Genomic DNA, 26,486 nt, shown 5'->3' with positions numbered 1-26,486 from the left:
ACAAACAGATTCAATAAGCCACAAGTTCTTATAATGAAGGCAAAGCAGTTTATGTCAAGTATTTTTCACATTTTTACAAATTAAACGGCAGATCGACCTGTACAAATACACGCTTTTTTACACGTTCAAATATTAAACGTTTGTTTAAAACATCTTATATATTGACTATTGACTTATCTTATTAAACTTTGGGGAGTTTATTTCAAGTAAAACGCACAATATTTGTCAATATTTAGCTGACAAATGTGTTTTACGGCCCTATGAACTCTGATGAATAATAACATAACGGCCGTTGTATTTAATTAATTTAGACAAAAGCAAAAAACTTCTGGATACTCAAATGAATTTTTTCACGTACTTTGCATTTGAAAGAATAATCGGCTGAGAAAAACTAAAACGCAATAAATTTGGCAGGTCACCAGCTTATATTGTCTGCGTAACGTCACTCAAAATTAGATATTTATTTTATAGAATGCCTACAAATGTACTATATCATGAAACAGGAAGTGCTTATAGCAGAGTAGGAAAAATGAGAAGAAAAAAATTAATAAATTAATTAAAAAAGGAATCCGATATTTTCCCCAAAAAGATAAAATTTAACAGTAATGTTCGCTATTTTGTTCGCTATTTTGTTTGTTATAAGTAGTTCACAATTTGAGATAAAACTTTTTATATTTCGTGTTCTTTGTAACGTTTTCGATATTAGCTGTGTGAATTAAATACATGTCAATTATAATTTATGATTACCAATGTGAATAATATATATTCTCTGCGAATTCTCTTGAAAAAGTCTCAATAATAATACATTTATTGGGAATACCGCGAACATGAATTTCTATTAAGAAAATGTTGTCCTTTATGCGCCCCAATATACACCTATTTTAAGTTCAACGACCGAAAGGTGCTCATGGGTATTGATTATTTGTTAAAATGAATGTGGTAAATAAACTCAAGCTATGTCAGAACCATATATCAATTACATTTAACGGATAGTCGTAAGTTTTGATCATATTTTTCTGAATTTGGAGCAAATATTTTGGGAAGCATGGGTCCTTTCGGTCGAAGAGCTGCCATTTGCCGTTTGCACGGACTACGTTTTTTCGGTGTCAGTGGTAAAGACACGGAGTCAGGTGTCGAATCGAGAGCACGCATCGGAGCCTTTCTCATTGGCGCTTTCGAGTTTAGCAATTCGAGATCCGAATTGAATCGCGCGCTTCGGCAGCGCCGCCGATGACGTCAGACCTAGAAGCCGGGCTGCCTGTCGTAAAAGCAGCTTCTCTCCAGTCCCTCTCGGTTGTCTCGGATCCGTCTGCAAGAGGAACAAGAGACTGAGATCAACCATGGGATTCCTGATTCCTGAAGTCCTCTACGTGGTGATGCATTTCTGGTCTTCTGTTTCGATCATCTGCCATATTGAAATTGACCGCCGTTAAGTTTTTTTTTAACGGAGAAGACCCTAGGGAAGAAGTAGGACTTAGATCTGTCATTATCTTATCGCGTGACCAATCACGGCTCACCTTCCACCAAACCGGAAGTGCGTTGAGAAACGACACGACGCTCTCGTCGAGGAAAGGGAACCGCGCCTCGCGTCCGTGATCAGATATACAGCGGTCATCCCTGCCGAGATTGCGCGTTGCGATCCTGTTGACTTCCATCTCTATCTCCTCAATAAGCCCCGCCCATCCATGCTGCCTGCCTCAAGAGACCCAAGACAGAAAAATATCAATTCCAGTTAATTTGACACAAGAGCAAACAGAATAATTATCCAGTAAATAACCACGAAAAATCATGACCTCAACTGAAATTATTATGTATTTAAATCCAACCAACGATAAAACATATTCATTCAATGTCAAAGTATCTCTAAAACTGTTGCAAGAAAGCGCGAATAATTTAGCGTGGTGCGAGGCGATGCGCCAGAGTTTGTTCCTACGATATTTTCAAGTTTACAAAATCTAGAAAACATTAATTTCCCTATTTTTGTGACCCTATTTCTATCCGAATTCTCGTCGCCATATAATATGCTGAACATGCTGTACTCGCCTCAGAACGTGATCAAAATACAATGAAATCTGCTTTTAAGACTCACATGAATTTCGTCCTGTGTCTTGCATAGCCACCCAACTGCTCATCTGCTCCCATTCCAACCAACAACACCTACAAAAGGTGACCACAACACACACTTTCTTTGTTATCAACTGTACACAACACCTACAAAGGTGACCACAACACACACTTTCTTTGTTATCAACTGTACACAACACCTACAAAGGTGACCACAACACACACTTTCTTTGTTATCAACTGTACACAACACCTACAAAAGGTGACCACAACACACACTTTCTTTGTTATCAACTGTACACAACACCTACAAAGGTGACCACAACACACACTTTCTTTGTTATCAACTGTACACAACACCTACAAAGGTGACCACAACACACACTTTCTTTGTTATCAACTGTACACAACACCTACAAAGGTGACCACAACACACACTTTCTTTGTTATCAACTGTACACAACACCTACAAAGGTGACCACAACACACACTTTCTTTGTTATCAACTGTACACAACACCTACAAAAGGTGACCACAACACACACTTTCTTTGTTATCAACTGTACACAACACCTACAAAGGTGACCACAACACACACTTTCTTTGTTATCAACTGTACACAACACCTACAAAGGTGACCACAACACACACTTTCTTTGTTATCAACTGTACACAACACCTACAAAAGGTGACCACAACACACACTTTCTTTGTTATCAACTGTACACAACACCTACAAAGGTGACCACAACACACACTTTCTTTGTTATCAACTGTACACAACACCTACAAAGGTGACCACAACACACACTTTCTTTGTTATCAACTGTACACAACACCTACAAAGGTGACCACAACACACACTTTCTTTGTTATCAACTGTACACAACACCTACAAAAGATGACCACAACACACACTTTCTTTGTTATCAACTGTACACAACACCTACAAAGGTGACCACAACACACACTTTCTTTGTTATCAACTGTACACAACACCTAAAAAGGTGACCACAACACACACTTTCTTTGTTATCAACTGTACACAACACCTACAAAAGATGACCACAACACACACTTTCTTTGTTATCAACTGTACACAACACCTACAAAGGTGACCACAACACACACTTTCTTTGTTATCAACTGTACACAACACCTAAAAAGGTGACCACAACACACACTTTCTTTGTTATCAACTGTACACAACACCTAAAAAGGTGACCACAACACACACTTTCTTTGTTATCAACTGTACACAACACCTACAAAGGTGACCACAACACACACTTTCTTTGTTATCAACTGTACACAACACCTACAAAGGTGACCACAACACTCACTTTCTTTGTTATCAACTGTACACAACACCTACAAAGGTGACCACAACACACACTTTCTTTGTTATCAACTGTACACAACACCTACAAAGGTGACCACAACACACACTTTCTTTGTTATCAACTGTACACAACACCTACAAAGGTGACCACAACACTCACTTTCTTTGTTATCAACTGTACACAACACCTACAAAGGTGACCACAACACTCACTTTCTTTGTTATCAACTGTACACAACACCTACAAAGGTGACCACAACACACACTTTCTTTGTTATCAACTGTACACAACACCTACAAAGGTGACCACAACACTCACTTTCTTTGTTATCAACTGTACACAACACCTACAAAGGTGACCACAACACTCACTTTCTTTGTTATCAACTGTACACAACACCTAAAAAGGTGACCACAACACTCACTTTCTTTGTTATCAACTGTACACAACACCTACAAAGGTGACCACAACACACACTTTCTTTGTTATCAACTGTACACAACACCTACAAAGGTGACCACAACACACACTTTCTTTGTTATCAACTGTACACAACACCTACAAAGGTGACCACAACACACACTTTCTTTGTTATCAACTGTACACAACACCTACAAAGGTGACCACAACACACACTTTCTTTGTTATCAACTGTACACAACACCTACAAAGGTGACCACAACACTCACTTTCTTTGTTATCAACTGTACACAACACCTACAAAGGTGACCACAACACACACTTTCTTTGTTATCAACTGTACACAACACCTACAAAGGTGACCACAACACACACTTTCTTTGTTATCAACTGTACACAACACCTACAAAGGTGACCACAACACACACTTTCTTTGTTATCAACTGTACACAACACCTACAAAGGTGACCACAACACACACTTTCTTTGTTATCAACTGTACACAACACCTACAAAGGTGACCACAACACACACTTTCTTTGTTATCAACTGTACACAACACCTACAAAGGTGACCACAACACACACTTTCTTTGTTATCAACTGTACACAACACCTACAAAGGTGACCACAACACACACTTTCTTTGTTATCAACTGTACACAACACCTACAAAGGTGACCACAACACACACTTTCTTTGTTATCAACTGTACACAACACCTACAAAGGTGACCACAACACACACTTTCTTTGTTATCAACTGTACACAACACCTACAAAGGTGACCACAACACGCACTTTCTTTGTTATCAACTGTACACAACACCTACAAAGATGACCACAACACACACTTTCTTTGTTATCAACTGTACGGGGCACTTCCTATACTACTGATCCGTTCCACGTTCCATATTTTCTTGGGCTAGACAATACATTGGTAATAAGATATTCATATCAGTAGCGAACCGCACTTGATTCAATGTGAGATCCAATCCATCATTTAATTAAAGTGCTTTATTCCATTTCACGATGATGGTGGTGGTGGTGATGGAGATAGTGATGGCGATAATGATGGTAACAGTGGTGATAGTGCTGATCATGATGATAGTGGTGTTGGTGGAAATGGTGATAATGATAATGGTGGTAGCGGTGATGGAGGTGATGATAATGGGTGGTAGTGGTAATGGTGACGGGGATCAGGTAGAGGGAAGTAAAGAATTGGGCTTCTGATCCACCACACCCAGGACAGAAAAGTCTCAACAACACCCTGTTACCTTAGCATTGCTGGTGTACCGAGATATAACAGTCTCAACAACACCCTGTTACCTTAGCATTGCTGGTGTACCGAGATATAACAGTCTCAACAACACCCTGTTACCTTAGCATTGCTGGTGTAACCAGAAGGATGATCACACTCTGTGTCAGATGAGCTATCCCTAATACAAGACGGACAGTGAAGCACACCACCCCCCCTGGCAGCAAACCACAGGGCACTGCCAATGCTGTCATCCAGCACAGAACTCAGGGGGGACACCAGGTGTGAGATGTATTCCTTTCTGCAAAATAAGGCCACATAAGTAAAAGTACAAGGTCTTCTTTTAACAAGAAATACTTTGACTATTTGTAAGTCAACTGAAAGTTAGGGCGCAAAGTTGTTTACCTTGAGTATTGAAGCTCCTCCAAAGTGACATTCACCTAAGATAGAGAACAAGCCTAATAAATACATCTATCTTTTGTAATAAACCTTGAAGTTTGCAAGCTTTTTAGATATTCAGGTACAGCCATTTGCACGTTGTGGTTACATGTACATGCAAACTTGTTATGCAAGCAGAAGGGTTAAGTCACTCTGATGTGACAATGTACAATTATTTGACACCCTTCAGGCAGCATGGGACAAAATACAGTGACTGTACAACCTTACTTGAAATAGGGACAAGGGACATTCACAGGGCACAGGTATCCCTTAACAGGACCTGCCAAATGCAGTAGACCACCAAATTGTTTGCAGGGATGTGGTGGTGGATACCTCTAAAAAGTTCCACTTCCTGGTTGGTGCGATGGTGGCTAGCTCCAGTAGACCAGACTTTCCAGTAATCCTGTCAGGGACATCAAATCTTTGGGCTTGGTGGGCACTGCTTATTTCTCTTTGGCTCTGCCGGGCAAGTCTTTTGTTGGTTGGATTAGTTTGTACTGGCTTTTGTTCAAATGCAACATTGATGAGGTCGATTGATTCATAATAAGGAACAAACCTAGATGAGAAGAAAATAGGTTAATATTAAATTAGGCTGTAGAACTGCCATACTGATGCCCAAGAAGGGCAGAGCTGTAAAAGGCCTTGGAATATTGAGGGGGGGGGGAGGGGGGGGAAGAGGAGCATCACATTAATTTATTGAAATTTCAGACTTTTAGGAGGCTCTGAAATTAATCAGAATACCTGTTTAAAAAATAAAGTCCTCCCCTAAACCATGTATTGAGGCCCCCGTTAATTAATGGGCCTTCTCTTATCTGTAACAGTAAGCTGTGGGTCTAATTTCTGAATTTTAAAGTGTAATCTCCTAGCGTGCTGGTATGGTCATATTACTGAACAATAAAACTGAGTTCACATCCAAGATGATGTACCCCATGTACATCCGGTTAATACAATAAGTAAAATGTGAAACCAAGTGCTTCAAGGTGAATAGAGTGGAGAAGAGAGGGGCTTCACAACTTTTAGAGAAAAATAATTCAATTAAACCATACCTAAACTCTATACAACAGATGACCTACCTATCTGCCAATGCTGCCAACATCATTGAGTCTATCCCTCCAGAAAATAGAATACCGACCCTTGAGAACTTTCCATTTATACTTGTCAAAGTTTCTTCTTTGCCATGATTGTCACCTCTAATATCTGTTTTCACCCATCCATCCTCGCTCCCATGACGTTTGTGAAGGTCCAATGCTGCAAGTGTTTGTTCATCTTGGCACCTTGGCAAATTAAACACTCTTTTTCTTACAGCTTCTCCGAGAACTTTGATTAATGCCTCAGCTAAATGAATCCAACTGTTCCTCCTACAGTCCTGACCATCAGATGTTTTATCTGCTTGTGTTTCCTTCACATGGTTCTGTGACACATTTCTTGACATATCATCAAATAATGATTGACAGCACTCACCGCTGCAGTGAGAAGCTTCATCAGGATCTTGGCTAAATCCCAGATGATTGCATTGAGAACAAGGTCGAACAGTATTTTCAGGTTTTGTGTCATTGTAAGAGCTCTTTGTCATTTTGCATAACAATTCCTCTGTAGACTTTAGCCTTTGGCTTGAGTACTCACAACACAAATCCAAGGTAATGTCTGGTAACATTTCACCTTCTAAATCCTCTTTGGAAGGTATTGTAGAGTTAAACTTAGAAATTGGTGAAGCTAGCACATGAGTATTCTGAGAGTAGGAACCCCAAGGAAATCTGGTGACTTTGAATGGACCATTCTCTACCTCATTTTCTGGGGAAATTTCCAGGCAATAAATGCCATCAGCTGGTAGTTCTACCATTGCCTGAAAAAAAAAAAAAAACGTCATAAATGGCTACCAATAAAGCTATGATTGATAAAGCTCAAAACTCTCATGCACAGCAGCTTTACTTTATAGGTTGCTCAGGGACACCAGTGTGGATTGAGGGTCATAGTACAGTAGTTTAAGATTAGTACTGTAGTTTAGGATTAAATCTGCCCTTTAAAACATGGCCAAGGAATGTGTTTTCTTTGTACACATTGTACAATTAATTCCTTCTTCATTAGTTATTCAACTGTGTTTTTGTTTTAATGGGGAATAGGACAAATGTTTTGTTTTTCTGACAAAGCAGTTTGCCACGGCTCCAGGAAAATGTTGAGGCAAACGTCACTAAATCTGTATAGCACAAGCCACAAAATCAAGATACAGAACTTATTCGAACAGGCCTAGAAATATTACTTAACATTGCTTAGACATACTTACCAGTTGGTCATTCTGATGTGATCTCTGAGCAACAGAACAAATGACAAGAGGATCTCCAGGACTAGATGGGAGATGCCAAAGAAGACTTCTTCTACCAAAGAAATCGCGGCCAAACCATAATCGCTCTTGACTAGCTTGCCAATAAATAAATGACCAGGGTCCACGTATCCTTGACATGACATCAACGACATGACTGACAGGGTCTGTTTCACCATGGAAATCCAGTAATTGAGAAAGTACAGATGTATCATTTGACTTGTTTGGGATCTATTTTTGAAAAGAATGGAAAAGAACATCAGATTGCTTGATATAACTTCTGTTATAAGATCTCTAAATGGTTCTTCTTATAACACTAAAAAAGTTTCCCCCATGTGTAAGCTAGAGGCACTAATAGTAAGAGTAGAATAACATATGGGGTGAGGGGGTTGAATTTTGTTGATATCAACCATTTAATCTAATCTGAATATAGGAAAGCATGGCCCAAGGGGGAGCAACAAGGTAACAAAAATAATAAAAGCATTTGGCTCAAAATTCACAACAAATACCAAGAAAAAAATTTACCCAAAACAAGGGCAGAAAATATTTTTGCTGTAATATGGCTTTCTTGCTACTACTTACCTCAACCCCACCAAATATTTCACCATTCCATACCAGCACATTTCCTCCCTCAGTCTCGTATGGCTGTCGCGTCAGCGATCCTCGCAAGTGTAGCACAGACCCTGCTAATGTTAAGTGATACGCCTTTTGGGGATTTCTACTGAAAACATTCCGGCTTGCACTGCCAAAACAGTCAGGACCTCTTCTTTTGAGTAGTGGGGTAACAGATTGCTTGATTTTCTATAGAAAAGATAATTGTCGAACTAGATGAAGGCCCTAGGTGAATATTAAAATGTTTCTTGCAAGAATATTTTTTATTCAGCTTTGTGGTGTGGCCAAACAAGAATACAACGTTGAAGAAACATCACACGTCGAATGAGGTGGTAACACTGTTAGGGAATTTTTCTGACCTAAGTTGACACATCATATGTTGCTGTCAACTTTTCCCATAATAAGGCGGGAATCTTTAGATTCCTGATTTTAGTTTTCGACGATTCGATTCTTACCTCAGCGGATATTTTACACTCATCGTTATCTTCACACAAACAACAGAATATACCGCACATTCTTAACCTATAATTTTACCACGAAAAGAAATAGATCACACTAAACTTTGAGAATAAAGAAAACTTGGTCTTTTTATCGGCCGTCAGCCATGTTGGAATTCAAATGAGCCCGCATTACGAATGATCGACCACAGGAACCCTAATTCTCACAAAATAAAAAAGCAAAAATAAGTATGCCATTTTTGTATCATTTTAAAAGCTAAAAACAAAATGGGATTTTTTCTTTACTAGCATTTACTTTCGAAATTGTTGCGGTCGATTTTTCTTGTTAATGCTTTATTTTTGAAGGTTTTCTCGTGTCTGGGTTTCCTGTGGTAACAATACTAAAACCAAGATGGCGGAGGTTAGGCCGGCCGCAGATGATTTCGAGTCGCTTGAACCAAGCATCAAAAACATCGTCGAGCAAGATTCACTTAAATGGATATTTGTAGGAGGCAAGGGGGGTGTTGGAAAGACAACATGCAGGTTGGTAGAACTTCAGGCTTGTTTATTTGATCGCCATTAAATCAAAAATGAAAATGAATTGATTTCCAATATTAATCGATTGATTAGCATCGATTGATTTTGATTGATATCGATTTTCATCGATTATCGGTTTCATCGATTAATTACGCCGGGAGATCAGTGGGCTGAATAAAGAATGGGTACGGGGGGGGGGGGGGGGGGGGGGGGGGGGGGTGGCATGTTAGCATGAGGAGGCCTTACTCAGTGTTTGCTAACTCAAGTTCTAACTCTCAGTCATAGCATTTATACTTGCCAGCCTTGAAAGCTTAAAAACCAGTTGATTGTGCTTCAAATACAAGAACTCTATAAGAATTTCCCATTGAATTTTCCTGGGAGATTACAGTGATTGTATAAGAAGTTTTGGTTGTTTTGCCGGGAGCTGAAGGCCAAAAACCTTGAGTCTCCTGTGAAAACCAGGAGAGTTGGCAGGTATGAGCTAGCCATTCAGCTGAATAATGAAAGTAGGGGGCGTGTGCATGGGATGAAGAGTGAGACCCAGTGTTTGCTAACTCGAGTTTTAACTTTCAGCTGTAGCATAGCTGTTCAACTGGCCTTAACAAGAAGAAGTGTGTTAATCATATCAACAGATCCAGCTCACAATATATCTGATGCATTTGACCAAAAATTCAGTAAAGTACCAACATTGGTCAAAGGATTTCAGAATCTTTATGCAATGGTGTGTAATTTCTTTTCAGTAGTAAAATTTGTCTGTTTCAATAAATGCAGTATTGAACAAAGTTATTCATTTGTTTATTTACTTATAGGAAATTGACCCAAATCTTGGATTTTCAAATCTACCCGAAGACTATTTTGAGGGTCCTGGTAAGATTGAAATCATTGGAACAGCAACCCATAACATTATCTAGGAAAACAGGCATTAGTCAGAGCAAAACACAAAGGGCTAATGCTTGAAGCATCAGAAAAGCTACAGTACTCTGTCTTCAAATAATTGATTTATATCCCTGATTTCACCGTGTCTATGCAAATCCCCTAGTTATTCTACAGTTCTATAACTTTTGGTCATACCATCCCCTAGTTATTCTACAGTTCTATAGTTTTTAGTCATACTATATAAAAAGTGTAAAATTTACAGTATGGCTCTTGTCAATCAAAATTGCAAAATTTGATTTTGGCTAACTGGCTCACATTTTCATGGTTGATCTTGTATACAACTTCAGAAATAGCTGTAATTGAACACTATCACAGTTTAATATTCTTGGTGATCATCTTCGTGGTCACCATCATCTCTAGTATCACAGCGATTCCCTTGATTCCTTTATTTGCTAAATAGTGTATGCTTTTCTGTGTAGACATGATGTCCATGGGGAAAGCAATGATTTCTGAACTTCTTGGTGCATTTCCTGGTATTGACGAAGCTATGAGCTTTGCTGAAGTAATGAGGTATGTTGAATATAGTTTTGCATGGCAATCCTGCTCTGACTGCCAGTCTACCTGACTGCCTCTAGAGATGTCCTTTGGATTCAGCATGCATGTATGTAGCCAGGTTGAGAGAGTAGGCACATGCATAGACTTCATGTACAAAAAGTCCAGGCCACTATGCACATCTATGTGGACTGGAACTACTGATGGGGGCTGAACAGAAATAATAACAAACACAGCGAATCTAGAATCTGCCTATTTCCCAAAAAAAATATGCAGTACCTTCTTTTTTAAATTTTTTCAGAGGCTGGACCTGTTGTATTTCCCTTTCCCCTTACACATCTGCATATCACAAATTCTTTTATTTCAGGCTGGTAAACAGCATGGATTTCTCGACAGTAATATTTGACACAGCTCCAACAGGGCACACACTACGGCTGCTGTCCTTTCCATCAGTAATTGAAAAATCCCTTGGGAAAATTCTAAGTCTGAAGAATAGCATCAGTCCCTTTATAAGCCAGGTTAGTGAGCTTTTAGGTCCACAGGGAAACCAAGAGAGCCAGTTAGTGACCTTTTAGTCCCACAGGGAAACCGAGAGAGCCAGGTTAGTGACCTTTTAGTAAACAGGGATACCAAGAGAGAGGTTAGGAATCTTTTAGTCCCACAGGGAAACCAAGCGAGCCAGGTTAGTGACCTTTTAGTACCACAGGGAAACCAAGCGAGCCAGGTTAGTGACCTTTTAGTACACAGGGAAACCGTGAGAACAAGGTAATGTAAGTGACCTTTTAGTACCACAGAGAAACCAAGGGAGCCAGGTTGGTAACTTTAAGTACCACAGGGAAACCAAGAGAGCCAGGTTAGTAACCTTTTAGTAAACAGGGAAACCGAGCGAGCCAGGTTAGTGACCTTTTAGTACCACAGGGAAACCAAGAGAGCCAGGTTAGTGACCTTTTAGTAGCACAGGGAAACCAAACGAGCCAGGTTAGTAACCTTTTAGTACACAGGGAAACCGTGAGAGCCAGGTACTGTAAGTAACCTTTTAGTACCACAGGGAAACCAAGAGAGCCAGGTTAGTGACCTTTTAATACCACAGGGAAACCAAGAGAGCCAGGTTAGTAACCTTTTAGTACACAGGGAAACCAAGCGAGCCAGGTTAGTAACCTTTCAGTAAACAGGGAAACCGAGCGAGCCAGGTAAGTGACCTTTTAGTACCACAGGGAAACCAAGAGAGCCAGGTTAGTGACCTTTTAGTACCACAGGGAAACCAAATGAGCTAGGTTAGTAACCTTTTAGTACACAGGGAAACCAAGCAAGCCAGGTTAGTGACTTTTTAGTACCACAGGGAAACCGAAAAAGCCAGGTTAGTAACCTTTTAGTACACAGGGAAACCAAGAGAGCCAGGTTAGTGACCTTTAAGTACCACAGGGAAACCGAAAAAGCCAGGTTAGTAACCTTTTAGTACCACAGGGAAACCAAGAGAGCCAGGTTAGTCACCTTTTAGTACACAGGGAAACCAAGAGAGCCAGGTACTGTAAGTAACCTTTTAGTACCACAGGGAAACCAAGCAAGCTAGGTTAGTGACTTTTTAGTACCACAGGGAAACTGAAAGAGCCAGGTTAGTAACCTTTTAGTCCCACGGAGAAACCAAGCGAGCCAAGTTAGTGACCTTTTAGTACACACGGAAACCAAGCGAGCCAAGTTAGTAACCTTTTAGTCCCACAGGGAAACCAAGAGAGCCAGGTTAGTAACCTTTTAGTGCACACGGAAACCAAGCGAGCCAAGTTAGTAACCTTTTAGTACCACAGGGAAACCGAAAAAGCTAGGTTAGTGACCTTTTAGTACCACAGGGAAACCAAGAGAGCCAAGTTAGTAACCTTTTAGTACACACGGAAACCAAGCGAGCCAAGTTAGTAACCTTTTAGTCCCACAGGGAAACCAAGAGAGCCAGGTTAGTAACCTTTTAGTACACAGGGAAACCAAGCGAGCCAGGTTAGTGACCTTTTAGTACCACAAAGAAACCAAGAGAGCCAAGTTAGTAACCTTTTAGTACCACAGGGAAACCAAGAGAGTCAGGTTAGTGACCTTCTAGTACCACAGGGAAACCAAGGGAGCCAGGTTAGTAAACTTTTAGTACACAGGGAAACCGAGAGAGCCAGGTACTGTAAGTAACCTTTTAGTACCACAGGGAAACCAAGAGAGCCAGGTTAGTGACCTTTTAGTACCACAGGGAAACCAAACGAGCCAGGTTGGTAACTTTAAGTACCACAGGGAAACCAAGAGAGCCAGGTTAGTAACCTTTCAGTAAACAGGGAAACCGAGCGAGCCAGGTTAGTGACCTTTTAGTACCACAGGGTAACCAAGAGAGCCAGGTTAGTGACCTTTTAGTACAACAGGGAAACCAAATGAGCTAGGTCAGTAACCTTTTATTACAGAGGGAAACCAAGCAAGCCAGGTTAGTGACTTTTTAGTACCACAAGGAAACCGAAAAAGCCAGGTTAGTAACCTTTTAGTACACAGGGAAACCAAGAGAGCCATGTTAGTGACCTTTTTGTACACAGGGAAACCAAGCAAGCCGGGTTAGTGACCTTTAAGTACCACAGGGAAACCGAAAAAGCCAGGTTAGTAACCTTTTAGTACCACAGGGAAACCAAGAGAGCCAGGTTAGTCACCTTTTAGTACACAGGGAAACCAAGAGAGCCAGGTACTGTAAGTAACCTTTTAGTACCACAGGGAAACTGAAAGAGCCAGGTTAGTGACCTTTTAGTCCCACAGGGAAACCAAGCGAGCCAAGTTAGTAACCTTTTAGTACACAGGGAAACCAAGAGAGCCAGGTTAGTGACCTTTTAGTACCACAGGAAAACCGAGAGAGCCAGGTTAGTAACCTTTTAGTACAACAGGGAAACCAAGAGAGCCAGGTTAATGACCTTTTAGTACACAGGGAAACCAAGTGAGACAAGTTAGTGACTTTTTAGTACCACAGGGAAACCAAGGGAGCCAGGTTAGTAACCTTTTATTACACAGGGAAACCAAGCGAGCCAGGTTAGTGACCTTTTAGTACACAGGGAAACCAAGCGAGCCAGGTTAGTGACTTTGTAGTACCACAGGGAAACCGAAAGAGCCATGTTAGTAACCTTTTAGTACACAGGCAAACCAAGCGAGCCAGGTTAGTCACCTTTTAGTATCACAGGAAAACTTAGAAAAGCCTACTATGTATTTCAGTTTGACAGAATAGTTATATACTTGTTTGAGTGGTGAGTTTCAAGATATTTAGTTTTAAGATATTCAGTTTTTAGTTATTTGCTAATTTCTTACAAGTAAGGTTCTTGGAAGTATAGTATTTGGTACAGCATAAAATTAGTCTGCAAGAGGTATGGAGGGCAGGGGGAAAAGTGAACAAGATTTGCCATAAACCAAATGAAATATTGAATTTTGCCCCCTATTTTCCTGATACACATTATAAAAGCAAAAAAGCTCCTCCCTGGAAGTGTTTTACTCCATTTTTTATGATGTTGCAGTTTGGATCATTACTAGGAATGCAGGACTTGAATGCCGACCAGATGACGAGCAAACTCGAGGAAACTCTTCCAGTCATTAAGCAAGTCAGCGCGCAATTTAAGAATCCTGTATGTCCCTCCCTCAATTCCAGACTCATACACATCCACTGGAAATCCAGGGGTGGTTATCTGGGTTTAATGATATAAGCTTAAAGTCACATTGTCACCAGTTTATTTCTGGTCCATTATGAGAATTTTTACGCAAAACACAAAAAATATTTCGAAATTGTAAAAGCAGTGTGCCTATTAGAAGTTTCTTGAAATAGGTGACTGATAATTTAGAGCGGATGGCCTGTTTAATAGCATGGATTCTAATAGAATCTTTTGTCACTTGTCAGTTGAGGTTTCAGTTGGCCCTCTGGAAGTAAATTGGTGACAATGCAGCTTTAATACACGTTTTAAGGGGCAGATGTATTTTTGGGGGTTTAGAAGTCTGGCTATACTGCATGTGCCATTGACTGCACTGTATTCAAAGGCTTGCTAGTAAGGAGCTTTGGGCACTATCATTCACTAAGGCAAGGATTTGAAATTTTAGTTGTGAAAATTTTGCTACAAGAAGTTTGGCAAAAACATCTTAAATTTCGGATTGAGAAATAAAGGCCGTAATTCGGGAAACTTCAGCCAATTTCGTTTGCATTATATTTCGTCAGTACTATAGCAATTGTGAATAATTGATTTACAGTAGTCTGCTTTCTTTGGATTGAATACTCTGCTCGTTTTTTTTTTTACTACAGGACCATACCACTTTTGTCTGTGTTTGCATTGCTGAGTTTCTCTCCCTGTACGAGACAGAGAGATTGATACAGGAACTCACAAAGTCTGAAATCGACACTCACAACATCATTGTCAACCAGCTTGTTTTCCCCTCCAAAAGAGAAGGTAGTGTTTACATTGATTGTGCCACCTCTTTATCTCTCCAGTATTGGCTGATGTGCAAATAAGAAACTGTGAAATAGCCTAACATGTCACTAAACACCTGTTATATAAGAACCTGTTTAGGCTAACTCAACTGGATTCTAATAATGTGCAGGTGTTTATTGATGCCTCATCTACAAAGCCATGAAAATAACACAAGCTGAGCTCCCTTTCTAGCCCCATGACTTACTGTACAACGATTAAGAATGCAGGGGTTCATTTACAAGAAAACTTCAGAATATCCATCCATGGTTAAAATTTGATACTTTATTAAAATGATATTTGATTGAAAGTTTCTCAGTAACATGCTTGAATTAGCCAATGGAAATAACATCTTGTTACCTCTATTTTTGATTCAAGGAACAGAATGCAATTTATGTGAGGCTCGGTACAGGATACAGCACAAATATCTTGATCAGGTACTGTGTTTTCAGATCTTGACTGTTGTTTATCTAACATGAAGTACCACCCATGGCCAGCTGAGTGCATTTGGTGTGGCCACATCCACACACTGTTTATCAATTTAAAAAAACCCTTAAAAGTTTTGCTACCTTAAAGTTTAATTAAAAGTTCTATAAAAATCTTTAAAGTTTTGTACTTTGTTTACCAAATAAAATCACAAATTTTGCAATAACTTCCCCAAATAAGCCGATTAAAACGAATGTTTTCTTCATACTTGGTTTTTCGCTAGTATGACCAAATGGCGGCTAACGCAGACCTTTTAAATAGATGTTTTTCATTGAAAAGATTTGGTAATAGTTTGTCCACTTTCTTCGGACCTGCACCAACCAGGAAGGGCACTTTCCTGTAAGTTACCGCTCTCTCGTCTTCTTACAGATTCAAGACTTGTACGAAGACTTCCATGTCACCCGTCTGCCGTTACTCACCCATGAAGTCAGGGGAGTGGACAAAATCCTTAACTTCTCCTCAAATCTAGTGACACCTTACAAACCTTGAATGCTGTGCTGGTTACCACTGACACCTTACAAACCTTGAACTCTGTGCTGGTTACCACTGACACCTTACAAACCTTGAACTCTGTGCTGGTTACCACTGACACCTTACAAACCTTGAACTCTGTGCTGGTTACCACTGACACCTTACAAACCTTGAACTCTGTGCTGGTTACCACTGACACCTTACAAACCTTGAACTCTGTGCTGGTTACCACTGACACCTTACAAACCTTGAACTCTGTGCTGGTTACCACTGACACCTTACGAACCTTGAATGCTGTGCTGGTTATTAAGACTAGAGGTGTCGCCACGGCGTGACGGGAGAGAAGGAAGCCTGTGGTTGAGATTCGGGCGTTTCTCGATTATTTTAAAGAGGTTGTAGACGTTTGTTGTTTACAAATGTTTCTACTCTGCGCATTTTACGATTATCGTGAAGAAATGATGAAACGTAATATATCCATACGTCTTGCAGAAGCCTGATTAAGAGGGGCAGAATTGCATTCGCAACTCGACTTTTATGTGCACTGAAGCTCAAAAAACTGCGAATAAAGTTAAAACAATTTCCGAATAATGTTGTTAAGTTTTCCCCTTTTTATCGGGGGCAGGGGAGGTTAACAGTAGTTTATTGCATGAATGAAAGCTCTTGACCAAATAATAGTCCATGGCTGCCTGCCAACGCGTTTTCTTGACAGGGGAACAGCCTACTTCCCGGCATCCTACTCGGGCTTCTTTTTGGTGAATAAGAGTGCGTCATCAGGGACCTTTATGTATGTAGGTGATCTCGTCCCAGAACCCTTGCTTCCTCGTGGTTCACGACATGCAATGCTCCAGCAAAATATAATGAGATATTTCCTCCTGCCGCTAGCCTTTGGGGGGGAGGGGTGAAAGGGAATGTGCGAACACTGGGTAACGCCTCCCTAGTTACAGCAAGGCCGGTGGACCCCACCCCCATAACACACACATTGAGAAGTAAAAACTATATTCGTTCCGTGTTTCGGTGTAACAATATACTCCCTCCTCCAGCATTTTCAGTAGCGGATCTGTACAGGACCCGAAATGATCCCAGGACCCGAAATGATCCCAGGACCCGAAACGATCCCAGGACCCGAAATGATCCCAGGACCCGAAACGATCCCAGGACCCGAAATGATCCCAGGACCCGAAATGATCCCAGGACCCGAAATGATCCCAGGACCCGAAACGATCCCAGGGCCCGAAATGATCCCAGGACCCGAAAGGATTCAAGATGGTTCGCACATAAGTGCGAGTATGACCAAAAGTGAGGCATTCTTAAAAATCCAACCTGTACAGGGCCCGAAATGATCCCAGGACCCGAAACGATCCCAGGACCCGAAGTGATCGCCAAAAGTACCCCAACTGATCCCGGGACCCGAAACGATACCGAGAAGTCCCCGAAATCAACCCCACGGAATTGCGGTAATGGACAAAGGGAAAGCAGAAGAAAGCACTTCCAATTCTTAAAGCATAATTAAGGATTGAAAGCGAATCTATTTTTAAATAACATGACTTAAAAAACTTAAATTCAAATACAATACTTCTATTTATTACATTGCCACGGCGGTAAACCCATAAACAGAGTCCAAAACAAATACACAACCTTTAATTGCTACTGAAAGGAGTACAACATAAACATAGCACAGCCAAAGCACAGCCTTGCTCAGAACAACCAAACTTTTGACCTTCGAAACAGTGTTTTTCACCACGAAATCCATGTTCACACGGGCGAATATTTACCGACAGCCGGTTTGGCCGAGAAGATGGAATGACAAAAGCAGACTGAGTAATGCACTCGAACAACCCTTTTACTACCGTTGCAAAATATTAAGAGATGTGGTTTTTGTTGAAAGCAATATGTGAGTTTTGAATTTCTGTAGTAGTGCGTACACCACTGCATGATTTCTCTCTATCTCTCTTTATGATAGGTCTTTCATTCACCGAACACAAACAAACATTTTTCTACGGGAAAGCAGAGGCATGTCTAATCTGTGGAGACTTTCTTTTATGACTTGTTATTTATAAATTATTTATTCACGCCTGGTTCTTCAAATTACCATCACGGGAATTTTTATTTGACCCCAACTGCTGACTCAACCAAGCTGTCGAAAGCTGTATTTCCCGCGCAGTCGTATATAAAAATCTCAACACTATGGTTTTAGTTAATTCAAATTTCTGGTAACAAAATAAGTAACAAAAATGACGCATAAATGTTTCATATGTTTTTAAAACCAAAAGCCAATCCTTTCACATTCCTTTTGTTTGTCCATTACTGCAATTCCTTGGGGTTCATTTCGGGAACTCTTGGGGATCGTTTCGGGTCCCGGGATCAGTTGGGGTACTTTGGGGGATCATTTCGGGTCCTGGGATCGTTTCGGGTCCTGGGATCATTTCGGGTCCTGTACACGGACGGACGGACGGACGGACGGACGGACGGACGGACGGACGGATGGATGGATGGATGGATGGATGGATGGATGGATGGATGGATGGATGGATGGATGGATGGATAGATAGATAGACTACTGTGCACATATGTGCCAAATTCGTGCACATTACTACCAAGTTGTGCACATGGATACCGATTGTGCACATGAATACTTACTATGCGCACATGAATACCTTGGCGTGCACATGGATGCCGAATTGTGCACATGAATACCACAATGTGCACATTAAGGATTTTAGAGGTCTTTTTGTGCACTTTGATAAGCCCGTAACTTTCTTGTTTGCGGATGGATTTGTTTGCGACATATGAGAAAGTTGTAGCGAATGACCTGTAATTTATGATAATAGCAATCATGAGTCGTTCGGCTGTTTTTCTTTTGGTTCACGGGCCATTAAAGAGGGTACCTTGGTGCACTCTGCCTTGTGCACACCGTGCCTTTCTACACTCGTAACTAACCTGTAAGGCTTATACAGTACGTATAGCATTGAGATGAAAATTACACTTGAAGATTAGAATAAATAGCTTATTCAAGTTTATAGGGCCTGTTTCGGGCCCTCAGACATGAAATCGCTTAATATTACCAAACATTAAGGCGACAAAGCAGTTGTATTATATCTTGCTTTATTTTGCAGACAAATTAGGAGTAGCAATCTTTTTATCAGGCAGTTAACTATGGGGACTGAAGGCAACCACTATTATACAAACAGACAAACAATGTCTAGAATTTATCGTGTTTCTAAGTGTTTGTAATACCCTGCCTTGCCGTAAATCGCGAGCGCCATGAGATCCGCGTATCTCATAAACAGTTGGTAGCTCAAACTCCGGACGGTTTTAGCGTTTTGCGCTATAATATTTTGAAATAATGTCGCAGCAGTTTGAAAGTGTGCGACTGTAAGAAGATGTATTTTCTAATGTACACAGCGTAATTAATTTATTTCCCGTATTGATTAGTAACTGTTTAGTAAAATTCTCGCATTAAAAATCACTCTAACTCCAGATCAAACTGCGGACGCAAACTACTACAATTATTTTCACTACTTCTCTTGAAACCAATTTGAAATCTTTTAATATCAAATTTAAGACATATTTTTAAGCAATGTTTGCCTATCCTTCGATTTAATGTATTGTACTTTTTTTTTGTTGTTGTTGCTGGAGTCTTGTTTATTTACATTATCATAAAACCTCATTGCCGCGAACCTAGATCAATAGTATCGAAAGAGTAAACTTGAGTATTCTACTGATATTGCGAACGCGAGGTTTCAAGTAAATAAAGTATTTTTGTTGAGGTCTCCGTTAAAATACATAAAACAAATACCTAACGCAAAACCATACACTTGTATCTAAATCGTGCGCAATAAAAGTTAGTTACATTTCTTTTTGCAATTGTTGTAGACGGATTAAACTCTAGTCCGGAATATGAGTTAATTTTATGAAAATTCATGGAACATCATAAAACGTGATTTCCACTAACAACAAGCGGAATCACAAAGCTTGATATCTGGTTAGAAGTATCTATCATATGACTTCATTTCTATTCCAAAAAGCAAACTGCTTCCATTACGCAAAAGATAGTATAACTGATAAAAACTGAAGAGACATATTCACTGAGCTGTTAACATTCAAACTTTTATAAAACGCGCTACAACTTACCACAGAAAAACTTGAATTTCCCCGTATCAAAAAAAGTCGAGCACGTTTAGATGCAAGAATGTTGATTGGCTGATAATTCGCTCGCTCCAAAAATCTATCTTTTGTTATCGTTAAGACCGTACTTAAGATGCAAAGTGTCCGGAGTTTGAACTGTCCGGAGTCGTAAAAGATGAGTTTTAGTTGTTGAGAAGGGATGCACCTTCAATGTCGTATAACATGACATCCAGTACAAGCTTTACGAGAAAACGAACGCACATGTAATGGGAAATAATACAATATAATCAAATATCTGTTTATTGTAAATCAATCAATGCTACTACAGTCTTACAATTTCGCCATTTCTTGCTCCTCCCTACCTTAGCGTTTGCATAATTCGATCTCAAAATTTATTTACAAGGTTATTTAATAAAGAGGTATGAGTGCATTTTAATAATGAGTGTATTTTGTTGCTTGATAAGACGCCAATAGTGCACACCGAAGGCTTGGTAGGGTAGAGAAAATACTAATGCAAAGCAGGAATGAGGGCCATTAGCGAAAATCGCGAAAAACAGCCCTCTGTTCCAGAGAAAGAAGTAAAAAGAAGGCGACGGAGCCAGTTGGTGGTTTATAATAAAAAACGAGATTCTTAAAGAGATTTGAGAAAAGTCTGTTTTATTTGTATATTCTCGTAATACTCTCAATAACACCGTTCGAGGCCGGATTGAGGGAGGGGGTGGGGTGTGGTGAATATATATTCAGTACGACAAGCCATGTAGTTTAAAATCACTTAGGGTGTGTGTGTGTGGAGGGGTGGGTTGGTGGAGGGGGGGGTGGTGGTGGCGTAGACCAGGTCATGGGGTGTGGCTAATGGAATTTTAAAATATTAATGTGTTTACAACATATTTTAGAGCATAACAAAAGTGACATACATCTTAATGTATTATACGATAACATTCCTTCGTAATTATTGTTAACCCTTGAGCATTGCAGTTGCCATGGCAACAAAATAGCCCTAAAAATGTGTCGAGCATAGATGTTTACATCAAAACATTGTAGATTCAAGAGGCAATCTCGCTCCCGTATTCTATACTGGCAGGTTAAAACAGGGAATTCGTGTATTTGCATGCCCCCACCACATGTCTGTTGCTAGGCAACCATTTGAAAATGGCTAAAACACCCTTAAAATGATGTCTAAAGCCGCATTATATTGAAATTCAACTTATCGTAGATCCTAGGGACTTTATCTAAGAGGCCATAAATATTCTTTTCATCTATGTATGCTGTTTCCATGGCTTCTGTTGTTACCATAGCAACAAAAAATTTGATTAGAAATAGCAGAAATAAAGGAGAGCAATCAGGATCATATATGATGTACAACTTATCAAGCCCTATCAGCTGATACATGTGTTTTAAGGTAACGCCTTACCGTTGCCATGGCAACGCTCCTTAAAGTTGTAGATTTGGTAAAATCACCGCTCTTGTAAAATAAAACAGAACAGTGTCAAATGCTGAACTGTAAGACTCCTTCATAACATCTAATCGGATGCCGAGTTTGAAAGCTGTAGTACGAAACAGTAATCGGCAGGAGTCACCTTAATTTCCGAAATTAGCGACAATGTAGCTACAAAACAAAGGCGGAAAAGTAAAATCTTTCTTTATAGAAATGCATAGGAGTTCGAGTTCTATCTCAATGTGGCATCATTTTCTCTACATTTTCTAATGCTGATTTTTAAATGACAAAATAAGGTGGTATCCATGTGCACAAAGCCAACTACCTGGAAATCGTAGCTTAGTCTTTAAAAACCGGAGAAAAAAGCAAACGGTATTTCTTGAAAGTGTTCTGGTAGAGTAGCAAAGTGAAAGAATTGGACCGAATTCCTGCATAATCTTCCCTCAGAAAATCCGGCCGTTTACCTGACTACCTAGGCGTCACTATCCAGAATTCGCGCATGCGCAGTTTTTCGAGATTTTTTTTCGCATTCATAAAGTTTGAGACATGTTATAAACTTTGTCCAAGTTTCATAAGAATCCGTTTAGGGGAACAGCCAAAACACGTTTGATGAACTTTGCAGTACAAAAAGGGAATTGCAAGATAAGGCCCAGTTGACGTTCGAAACATACACTAGACCTTGCAGCGCTACCTGCGAATTCTAGATAGTACGACGGAGTAGTTCAACGAAACTTGGCACGATTATAGAACTGATGTTGAGCTCTCCGATTCTATTATCAGATTTAAAATCCGAGATCAGGGGGGGGAAGGTTATGATTTTTCGAAAGTGTGGAATTTGTGCACATTATTGCTAATAACTTTGCGAATTTTTGTCAAAATTAAAAATATCCACAGAAGTAGCTGATTTCGAAAGTTCATTCGGACTATCCTGCATATCTATGCTATTTAAACCTTAAAATAAAGAATTGGCATTCATGTGCACGGTAGTCTAATAGATAGATAGATAGATAGATAGATAGGTAGATAGATAGGTAGGTAGGTAGGTAGGTAGGTAGGTAGGTAGGTAGGTAGGTAGGTAGGTAGGTAGGTAGGTAGGTAGGTAGGTAGGTAGGTAGGTAGGGTAGGTAGGTAGGTAGGTAGGTAGGTAGGTAGGTAGGTAGGTAGGTAGGTAGGTAGGTAGGTAGGTAGATAGATAGATAGCGTAAATCCACAAATAATATGTTTTTCTTACTTTGCCTTTTTTTCTTGTTTCGAATGATTAGGTGACGTCAACGTACGTTGTTATCAAGCTTCACATTTCTTACCTTACATTCAAAAATATGTTTCGCTAAGCGCCGATTCACGTTTTCATTCCGGCTCAATCCCATAATTCTGACGAAATTATTTTCTTTGTTGGCATGGTATCTGACTTTGATACCTGCATGCGTTTTAAGGAAATCCAGTAAATTATCCCAATCATTTTTATAGGCCGGACATTCTAACAGAAAATGTTCTTCATCCTCCACTTTACCTGTCTGGCATACTTAGCATTTTCTTTCGTTAGGTTTTTTTATATGGCTTTTCATACCTTCCAGTTTCAATTGCTAGCTTATGATTGCTTAGCCTGAATTTAGTAAGGGCAATACTATGGTCAATATTTTTTACGTCCGTTAGATAATCTTTTAAATTGTGGGACAGTTTAAACTTTCTGAGCGTACGCAATTTGTTCTTTTGGGCTTGGTCTTTTCTGTTGTCATTTTGAATAGAGCTAAGCCATGTCTGTTGTTCAAGGTCATAAAGCCTTTGTTGAAGAAAACTGTATGTTGCTTCGTGAGTGTTTGTGTCAGTCAGCCAAATATCGCTCCTACCCTCAAGGTCTAGTATTTGTTTAATTTTTCTGCCAAAAGTTTTTGTTTTCATAATTAGATATGGCAGCGAATGCTTTGCGGGAGAGTTTTTCGTTTTTCCCATTGTTGTTTGAAAGTTTAAGCCGAAGTTCGATCGCTCTACACTTTGCTTTTGTTCTGAGAGGGAATCGTCCTAATTCAGCCCTACACGCGTTCGAGCTACAGTATCGGTTTACGCCGAGAAGCCATTTTAGAAACTTGGTGATGTAACACAAAAAATCCCCCTCCCCCCCTTTGTCACTGAGCAAAACCCCCCTTAAGAGAAAAGCTAGATCCGCCTCTGATTTCATAATGACCACCTGCCCATTCCAAAATCAACTACACGCTTTATAAGCAGTGGATTTTTTTATTAACAACATGACACCTGTGTGTAGTAATCTGATGTTAATTTCGATAATACTGATGGATCTATAGTTATTTCGTTATCACCAACATCATCATTATTATTAATCTGTTTATTTGCTCGGGGGCAAATCCAGAGCATCGTATTTACACACTATACATCTATCTTACACTCGCTCAAGCATCGGCAGTATACTAGGAGGGAGGGTCTTATGGTTACTTTTCAATTAATGGTTCGTACGCACAGGGGTAGATTTTATTTGGTTAAATATAAAACGGATATCTGATATGTATTTCTGTACATTAAATAAATATTTTTCTAAACATTTTTGGAATTCGTTCAAGAATAAGCCAGAAATCTTAGCTCGCCGATTGTCCGTCTTGTGGCAACAGGGTGCTATTCATTGTATTATTTCACCTTCGGAAGATTTGCGGGAGGAGCTCGCCAATTCGAAAAATTACTAAATTACGTGTCGTTTTACAGCAGAATTTTTAGTTTTGCGACAGCTCAGAATTCCGGTTCACAATTGTTGCCTCGTTTGGAATAAACGCGATCAATCAACCGCCGTATTCTCAAAAGAGATGCATTTATGGATTCTGGCGGACGCAGAACTAAGAATAAGGCTGTAACCAAATGCAGTTTTCCGACCAAGAATAGAGTTGAAGTTGTTGTTTTACAAGACTAATCTGTTACTGTTATTCCATTGTACTTCTGATAAGATACGACTAAGTGAAGTTTCAGGGGGAAAACTACTTTGCACTTTGCCTCCCCACATCTGAGCAACTTAGAAGCAGCAGTTTCAAAGATAACATGATCGACAGATAGAGATGCCCATTTAAATCTAGAGCTCATAGCAATCAATGCAATAATTTCGTAGTAGCGCTAATATGGGCAAAAAGATAGTGGAGGACATTACCCGGCCTGTCTCAACCGTCCTCTAGGCCCTAGTGACCATCCTCTTAGCGCCATCACCTTCTAGTCCACGTTCTCACGTTGGTTGCTTGATCTTCTGCTCGCAACTTGAGTGAGGGACATTAGTCAACATCTGCTAAAAGGGATTGTGGGATCGTTTCGCTGGACATACCTTGGTCCCAGAGCCTCAAGCGTCTCTCTATTCAGTGGCCAGCGAGGTTGAGACGTCTCAACCTCGCTGGCCACTAAATAGAGAGACGCACGAGGCTCTGGAACCAGGGTACGCTGGACAAAGCAGGCCTTCCAAATGATCCCACAATCCCCGTCGAACCCAGCCCCAAATGTGGGAAAGCAAAAGTACGGAATGCTGAGATCTTTGAACGTAGCAAAGTAACAGAGTGATGCATTTTAACCAATTTCAAAGCGCCATCAAGATTTAGACCATCAGAAATGTGTTTTAAGGGACAAAGCTTTAGAGAATGGGAGCTTAAAATGGAATATCGTACTGTTTTGCCAAAGCATTTGATAATTTGATAATCTTCCTATCAATGAACTGTCTTTAAAATCGTTTAAAAATAATAGACTGCTAGTACAATCTTCTTCCGGTGGGATAGGGACGCCTGCTTGATACTTGCCATGCCTGTATAGCGTTGTTTGTCCTTGTGCAGCATACCTAACCCATCAGACGTAGACATGCTGCTCCAACATTCCAGTCAGCAGTACTCCTTGGATTTCAATCGCCAGCACTAACAGCCAGCCTTTTCTTCTTGTTTTCAGCAAGGCAGTATTTAGATTTGGTCGGGATTCATCATCATTATTATTCGGATAAGCGTGTCCACATTCCAAGCCACACTAACGTATGCTTTCTTTCACTGTCTGGCGTGTGACATTCTCATCTGTTTGCCAACTTAAACATATCTTGCCATCACAAATTGCATGTTATACCATCTTGTCCAGTTGACGGACAAGGATCTTGGGTCACAAGGTACCCGGACATATCACTGACTTCAATAAGATTTCATTCCATGATTGCACCAACGCAAGTCCTCAAAAACATCTCGAATATGGTATCTCACAGGGTTCAATTATTGTTCCCATCCGTAGTCGATATTTCAAAGGAGCTCTCCCCGTCATACTCATCATCAGCCTCACAGCTCCGACCGCTACTTCCGCCGTACTTGTGGAGAAGGTCTTCCGGCTTGATGTTATGCCGTGTTGTTGGGTTTTGCGTCGAGTTCTGCAACTTCCCTTTCTTTTCTTCTTCTTCTAAATTAAAGAAACGTGATCAAACAGCAATGTCAAAATGTTTTAGGGGGGATGTTACAGTATCCCTGACTCGGAAAGGCTTCGCCAAGAACGAAGCACATTCTTTAAGAGCGCTAGTCAGTCAAACCACTTAAAAACGATCCATGCAAAAATAATGGTTTAGATGCGAAAAAAAAAATGGATAGGTATTTTGCCAGGATAAAAAAATGGCGACTGACGACATGCTTTATTGGCTTTAGCTTCCCCTACGGGTAAGGGGCGT

The 26,486-nt window shown here is 40.2% G+C and overlaps 3 protein-coding genes across 15 annotated transcripts in view; 1 reads left to right on the top strand and 2 right to left on the bottom strand.

Moving 5' to 3' along the window:
• Positions 1-28: 28 nt before the first annotated feature.
• Positions 29-9,089, bottom strand: LOC5518221 (asparagine synthetase domain-containing protein 1). Of its 4 annotated transcripts, none has more exons than XM_032362872.2 (10): positions 8,906-9,089; positions 8,421-8,639; positions 7,803-8,069; positions 6,595-7,364; positions 5,855-6,077; positions 5,489-5,523; positions 5,207-5,384; positions 2,090-2,157; positions 1,518-1,692; positions 29-1,309 (listed from the first exon to the last, which is right to left on the bottom strand). In XM_032362872.2, the coding sequence occupies exons 1-10, from the start codon at positions 8,963-8,965 to the stop codon at positions 1,127-1,129; spliced, it is 2,178 nt and encodes a 725-aa protein (XP_032218763.1). In that variant the 5' UTR covers positions 8,966-9,089; the 3' UTR covers positions 29-1,126. The 4 variants fall into 4 exon arrangements, 3 of the variants coding, with proteins under 3 accessions (XP_032218763.1, XP_032218764.1, XP_032218765.1); XM_032362873.2 differs by having other exon boundaries at positions 1,290-1,405; XR_007312647.1 differs by lacking the exon at positions 29-1,309 and having other exon boundaries at positions 1,535-1,692; positions 5,103-5,384.
• Positions 9,090-9,269: 180 nt separating this feature from the next.
• LOC5518228 (ATPase ASNA1 homolog) lies at positions 9,270-16,842 on the top strand. Of its 2 annotated transcripts, XM_048733797.1 has the most exons (10): positions 9,270-9,430; positions 9,998-10,145; positions 10,234-10,291; positions 10,780-10,870; positions 11,220-11,370; positions 14,365-14,472; positions 15,138-15,282; positions 15,679-15,737; positions 16,156-16,286; positions 16,326-16,842. In XM_048733797.1, the coding sequence occupies exons 1-9, from the start codon at positions 9,300-9,302 to the stop codon at positions 16,273-16,275; spliced, it is 1,011 nt and encodes a 336-aa protein (XP_048589754.1). In that variant the 5' UTR covers positions 9,270-9,299; the 3' UTR covers positions 16,276-16,286; positions 16,326-16,842. The 2 variants fall into 2 exon arrangements, with proteins under 2 accessions (XP_048589754.1, XP_032218857.1); XM_032362966.1 differs by having other exon boundaries at positions 16,156-16,842.
• A 7,191-nt stretch (positions 16,843-24,033) lies between these two features.
• LOC5518224 (cAMP-specific 3',5'-cyclic phosphodiesterase 4C) overlaps positions 24,034-26,486 on the bottom strand; it is a 37,520-nt gene continuing 35,067 nt past the window's right edge. For 8 of the 9 annotated variants that reach the window (XM_032362863.2, XM_032362860.2, XM_032362865.2 and 5 more), the window contains one exon: positions 24,034-26,224. In XM_032362863.2, the coding sequence (XP_032218754.2) occupies positions 26,040-26,224 (185 nt within the window). In that variant the 3' untranslated portion in view covers positions 24,034-26,039. The remainder of the gene's footprint in view (positions 26,225-26,486) is intronic. The other variant, XM_032362862.2, reaches the window with a different exon arrangement.

This window comes from Nematostella vectensis, chromosome 1 (genome assembly GCF_932526225.1).
Source record: "Nematostella vectensis chromosome 1, jaNemVect1.1, whole genome shotgun sequence".
Classification (NCBI taxonomy): domain Eukaryota; kingdom Metazoa; phylum Cnidaria; class Anthozoa; order Actiniaria; family Edwardsiidae; genus Nematostella; species Nematostella vectensis.
This window is presented reverse-complemented; position numbering and strand designations above follow the sequence as displayed.